At 33.2% G+C, this 6,720-nt stretch overlaps 1 protein-coding gene across 1 annotated transcript; it reads right to left on the bottom strand.

The window, feature by feature from the left end:
* Positions 1–2,424: 2,424 nt before the first annotated feature.
* Positions 2,425–6,425, bottom strand: LOC141614995 (uncharacterized). The gene is made up of 3 exons (XM_074433617.1): positions 5,957–6,425; positions 2,786–3,714; positions 2,425–2,699 (listed from the first exon to the last, which is right to left on the bottom strand). Exon 2 carries the CDS (start codon positions 3,689–3,691, stop codon positions 2,786–2,788), a length of 906 nt encoding a protein of 301 aa, XP_074289718.1. The 5' UTR covers positions 3,692–3,714; positions 5,957–6,425; the 3' UTR covers positions 2,425–2,699.
* Positions 6,426–6,720: the final 295 nt, after the last annotated feature.

The following is a 6,720-nucleotide window of genomic DNA, read 5'->3' as shown; positions in this document are numbered from 1 at the left end:
CACAGTCCATCATAACCCAAAATATACCCAGTTTGACCTCATTTACGAAATCGTAGAGTATAAATCAAAGCTAATCAAAAGTTGTGCCAACTTGGGCGAATAGTCTCTAGTCAAAAGAATTGACTCATAAGAATACTATAGTAGCTCTTGCCACGACCAGGCTTTATGAATTACCAGAACTCTATAAGCGGTCACTGCCCGACGATTGTCCCATACATCCGCCTATGTGATTGACTAGTCATCCCATATGACTCTATGGCACTTGAACTTGCCATCAATCGCATCACACTCTAGTCACTTCGAGACGTCACCTCATATAGGTAACTAGGGGCGAATACCATGTCAATCCAGTTCACTTTAATGGGGTTCAATTTGTCTCTACAACCCATTCGGATACGACAAGGTAGCGGGTGAGTTTAATAAAACTCAAACGATAAATGTGATTATCACATATGAACAGTCAATACACTATTACTACTTCATATTTAATAATCTTTAGTGTATTATGACACTAGATAAAATGCAATACAAGCTTGGCAAGTGGATATACCCGATATCCATATATTCCAACTTAATTAATTGTTATTTCCTTCCATTCAATGTCATCTTTTAATGACATGAAATCTCTAAGTATATGTCTAGACTTCATACTAGACCCGAGCTCTTTAACTTGAAAGAAGCTCCCACTGTTATCGCATAACTTGTGATAAAGTCATTTGTAGAGGGATTCACCCTTAATCCCTACGTTGACCATTTTATCACAACTTACTTAGATTCCTTTTGTAGAATTTGCAATGCGCGAAACTAAAACACATTTCTTAGTTTCTTACTCCTTAGTCAATAACATTAGCTTAGGATTTCATCAAATCCTTTTAAGCTTGGAAACTAAAGTTTGTGCAACCCGTCAACACCTAACTTAGTTTATCATCCAAACATGTGTACAATTCATCAATTGTACTTTAAGGCTTTCACAAGCCCATCTAATGAAATAACTTATTATTGATTCATAATGTTCCTAGCATATGGTACATCACAGCACGTGCGTCTGTTGGCATACATAATCGTTCTAATGGCGGAAACATTAGTAATCGATTTCATGTAATCAACAACTTAATGGGTTCAGTGAACGACTATGATTCCATCATAGTAATTCCACTTTCATCATCATGAATAAGCCATTCAATTTTGTTGATGTAAAATAAATACAAAAGAACTTATCCTCATAAGACTCTCAACTTTATGCCAATATTCTCTCACATAGATTCAAAATCTAGAATACTTTGCATCCCTTTCCAAGTCTTCCAATTACTCTTGCCAGAAGAGAGCATTGGTACATAATACTCAATAAGTAATATGTCTTCAATATATAAGACATGGAAAAATAATTTTAGCTCCCACTTAACTTCATGTATATCATGATTCTTCAATCACGTGAATGAAAAAATTCACTATAATCACATGAACGAAAAGTAAAATCCTATAATGCTTGCTTAAGATCATTCTAATGATCATTGAAGAAAGCTACACATAATATGTTAGGATTCTTAGATCTTCATCTAAGATTTTGTGTTTCAAATACTTCCTTCTCTAAATTCCCATTTTAGAAAAGCGAATTTTATTTGCCATTCTTCATTAAACTGAAATGCGGCAATTCCTAACATAATTTATCTTGATCAACATCTTCATGTAAATCTAATGCATTTGTGTACTCTAAAGCTCTATTTACCTTAAGGAGACCCTTTCCTTTAAGTAAATCTACTCTTGAGTAACAATTTTCGGATTGTAATGCTTCGGCTCGTATGTAACAAGGTCATGATACTAACACTTTCACAAAGTAATATTTTTAAATAATAAGACATGTGTGATAAACTCCCACTGAACTATGCTCTCATACTATCTTCATAGATAATAGTTCAATACCAACTCCCACTCTATAATTCTAATACTTTCACAAAGTAACATTTCAACTATAAGAGATGTTTGTGACGATTCAATCTTCTCCCACTCTATCTCTCAGAAATACATCTATCTTCTTGAGAGATAGCTTTGTGAGACACAAACATATATATTTAATGGAGTTTAGCTTTCAAAAGGCCATCCTAACATGGCAGCTTGATAATATACGAGTCTTATCCATGTCATCTGTTTAATAGACTCTCTATTCTAGGTATCTCATGGTTGACCATCCAATTAGAATAATATGTCCATTTGGTATCGTGAATTCCCTACTTGATGAGTTCAAAAACTCATTACAACTTTAGAATTGATCTTATATAAGTAAGTTGTTACTTTAAGTAACAAAGGCATAAGGAGAATCAGATTCATAGCTTATGGACATATAGTGATCCCATCATCATAATCGTCTATTTGATCAATTTGAGTTGTTTATCTAATGTTTCTCTACGCAAGTAATTTATGATGATGATTTTAGAACAAATAACATAATAAAACAAGTGATTTGGGTTGAAAACCAAATCACCAATATCCAAAATACAACCCGTGTTTAAAGGATACAAACCAATTTCCAAGTCACACAAGGAAATCAAAATAGTTCTAAAAACATGAAATACATCATAAAATTAAAGACAATGCAAATAAAAGCCAAGCTTCCATTGATCCATCACCATGGTCGGCTACGCTAGCTTCCCTCGTGATCCTCTAGGCTTGCTTCTCCTAGCCTTTGTCCTTGGTAGGAGCCCCTATTTACAATAAAAAGGGTAATCATCACAACTTGTATCACATACTAATTGAGATTGAAACATAAAAGATAGGGATAATTATTTACCTACTGGAATAACCTTTCCAGCTTTGATGTCGCCAAGATACTTGGAACAGTTTCTCTTCCAATGCCCAACTCCACAACAATAGTGGCACTTGTCCCCGGAGGGGGCACTGTACTTGGCTTGGAGGAGCTTGCTTCATAAGTCTTAGTTATGTTCCTGTTGGGAGTTCGCTTCTTTCCCTTTTTCCCGCTCTTTTTGAAGGTTCCTTTGCTCTTATGATTGACATTGAGCACATCTTTGGTGGTGCTAACACTTAGCCCCATGTCCCTTTCGGTTTGCACAAGCATTTTGTGCAACTCATCAAGGGAAACCTTCTTATCTTGCATATTAAAATTCACCCGGAATTGAACATATGCTTTGATTTTGCTGAGGGAATGGAGAATTCGATCAATTACAAGTTCATTAGGAATTTCCACCTTATGCATTTTCAAGGTCTCAACATGCTCCATCAACTTGAGCACATGAGGGCTCACCTTTTGGCCCTCTTTGATGTTAAGATCAAAGAATGCGGAAGCCGCCTCATATTGAATGACCCTAGGAGCTCGTGAAAACATGTTCACAAGCTTCATGTAGATCTCATGAGCGGTGCTAATCTTTATAGCACTTCGTTGGAGTTCGGCCTCCATAGCAAAGATCAACACATTTTTGATCGCGGCCGACTCTCTTTGGTAAACCTCATAGGTTTGCCTAGCGGCGGGGGTGGACCTAGTAGTAATTTCGGTGGGAGATGCCTCGGTAAGGTAATGAAGCTTGTCGTCACCTTGCGCGGCCAAGCGAAGTTGCGCGTCCCAATCGGCGAAATTGGACCCATTCTTCTCTAACTTACATCGATCCATGAAGGATCGGAGCCATGACACATTGGTAAGCGTGGTGGAACTAGTGGATGCGGACGCGTTTGGAGTTGCCATTGCGGTTGTTAAAATAAATTTGACTACAAAATAGGAAATGAAGGAATTAATTTTCATCTATCGTTTTAATAATACTCGTAAATTTAACTACAAGTATTGCATTTATATAGTGACCTCCACCCAACTACATAAATGATTCCGAGATCCAAATTCATATTAATACGGGTACGGTAAGCCGAGTCATCCTTTATTAATATAACTCGGTGGATTAACCTTTTAATCGATTCTACTTTTAGAACTCTCGATCGATAAAAATTACTCTAATTCTCATCTTTAGCCCGGAACACATGAGACTACGGTCAACAATACTTCCGTTGAGCTCAATCCAAATTTCGATGTAATAACTTTTTACTACCCCACTTCGCCAACGTAACAAGGTTTGTATTACGGTAAAGCCGGCTCAACTCCCTTATGAAATTGGTACTTCGTGGGTTTCTACTATTTGGTAAGGCTATTTCTCAATTTTTAATATGTGAGAGGTCTTTTCAATTTATTATCTATCACGTTTTAAGTGAACTTAAGCGGTGAACTACGATAATTATAATTGACACGGTCGATGACTCGATATGATATGCATGTGTTGTTATGGCGATTTGGCAATGCATGCAACATATTAAAAGAAATGCAAAGTAATAAATAAAATTCCTAGTATGGCCTTCCTAAAAATAGAAAATCAAATAATCTATTCCATATTCGGAAACCAACTCCTTTGGTCTCTTGAATCTTCAATTGGCACGCCTCCCAAGACACCGTCTTTGTCGGATCACCTTTCCGAATGGCACCATCTTTGAAGATGCTCCATAATTACAAATAATAATAAAAATACAAAGCTATTCCTATTATACATTTGTAAAATGGAAAAACTAATGAAAATAAAAATAAAAATGATACGAGATCACATTAAATTACAACCGAATCAATATTCCCTTTCATTACGGGTAATATTAATTAAAACTAAAGTCATACTAAGATAAAATTACATAATTCAAAATTATATAAATAAAATACATTCAACAATTGAAATATGCAGCATTATAATATGTACCTATCATGCAAAATCATGTGCCAAATCGCCCTATTTAACTTATGTCGTACATATAACCCGGTTTCATGGAAATGCGTGATAATAACCTTTTAAAATCACTAATTAACACTTAAATCACATCTAAGCTCAAGTTAATTATCCTAACACATTTTAGGACTCAAAAATCAGTCATCACTAAATTTTTGACAATAATTCAACTTGATTTAATTTTATGCTCATTTTTTACCTTAAAAACACAATATTTATGAAATAAATCTAAATTAAATCATAAAAGTTTCAAAATTTGAATTTTAAATTTTTTAACATTCTGGAATAAATCCATGACACTTATAATGTCAAAAATTATGGTTAAAATTTTCGAATTATCTTTGAGAAAATATAGTTTCATATTTATCGTATTTATCTCATAAAATGTATAAAGTATACGAAAATTAAACCAATAATTTTTACAACTTTAGATCTGATTAGTGGGATATTAATGCAACTTAAAATAATTTTCTCAAGCCATGCAATACGTTTTAGCTAATTGTTGCTAAAATAGTCACTATTTATGTCATTTTTACTCAAAAATCCATAAATCATGTTAAAGAAGATATTTAAATCTAGAAATTTACATACTCTCTATAAATATTTCATGTGACATAATATTAAAAGATCATGGCTTAATTCGAAATTTAACTATTTTTAACCATTTTACCTCTTTTAATCCATCTTTATCTCATAAAAATCATAAATCATGCAATATTATTCAAATTAACTCGTCCTTTTACACACAACTTGTAAAATATGTATGTGAGGTCATATAAATTTTCTAAGGTCAGAAACGAAATTTAACTATTTTTAGCATTTTAATTCCCATTTTAGTCATAAAAATGTAATAAAATGACCAAAAATACTTAAAATGAGCAATAAATTTCCATGAATCATAAAAATGACCTAAAAACATTTTAGGACCAGAATATATAACATGCATGGTGATTTCGTGGCTTATACTTATAAATCACAAATTTTTAAGTTTTATATGTTAACCTTTTAACTCGGAAAAACAATAACCGATTATGCATGCAACATCCTTATGCTCTGATACCACTTGTTAGGTTCATATACCTATTATTAGACTCCTCTAATAGTGAACTAATTAACTTGTTAATTATTTGTTCTTTAGATCTAGTGCATGCATAACAAAATGAAAGATTTATAAGAAAAACAATGTTCCTTACATTGTTAAATGGTTCGAAATTATGGGCACAAGTAAGGTCACCTTCCTTCACTTGTTCTTGAGCTTATAATGATGGATGATATTCCAAGATCCCAAGTATAGAAATCCTCCTTAGATTGCACCCAAGACTTACCCTTAAACTAGTATTCTAATTAACTAGATTATAATACTAGTATCCTTAAAATGATTCTAATATTATTATTACTACTACACTAGTAATATTGTTTTGATATTAGAAATGATGAACAAAACTTGTGAATCTCCAAAACTTGTTAGAGAAAAGAAACTAGAGAGAAGTATGAGCAAAAGCTTGCATGTAGATGTGAATGAAATGAGTTAGATGAAAAATGAGGACAAAAGTCCTCATTTGAAGAGGTGAGGCCGGGTAGGATGGAGCCAAAAGGGAATCTTGCCTTTTCCCTTTTGGTCTTCACAATGCATAATTGTGTAAGGCATTGTAGGGTAGGTGTAAGACTATAAAAGTAAAGCCTATGAATTATTTATCATAAAATAAATCAATCTCACACCATTATAACTCCCTCCATTCGGTCCATGCTCTTAAAATGGACTACCATTTTATTTTGTCAATTTGTCATTTGTCACACAATATGTTACATGTAGTATGATACATGTTATTAATTAATTTTAATGCATATTTATCACATAAACATCATTTTACAAATTAATTAAATTACATACAACAAATTGACTAGTGATACTTGATCATTAAATAAAATGGGTCATAAAATTATAATTCACAACATC

Source organism: Silene latifolia, chromosome 11 (genome assembly GCF_048544455.1).
Source record: "Silene latifolia isolate original U9 population chromosome 11, ASM4854445v1, whole genome shotgun sequence".
NCBI classification, from domain to species: Eukaryota; Viridiplantae; Streptophyta; class Magnoliopsida; order Caryophyllales; family Caryophyllaceae; genus Silene; species Silene latifolia.
This window is presented reverse-complemented; position numbering and strand designations above follow the sequence as displayed.

Coding starts and splice junctions, on each gene's coding strand:
- LOC141614995 (XM_074433617.1), bottom strand. CDS start 3,691: ATGGCAACTCCAAACGCGTCCGCATCCACTAGTTCCACCACGCTTACC.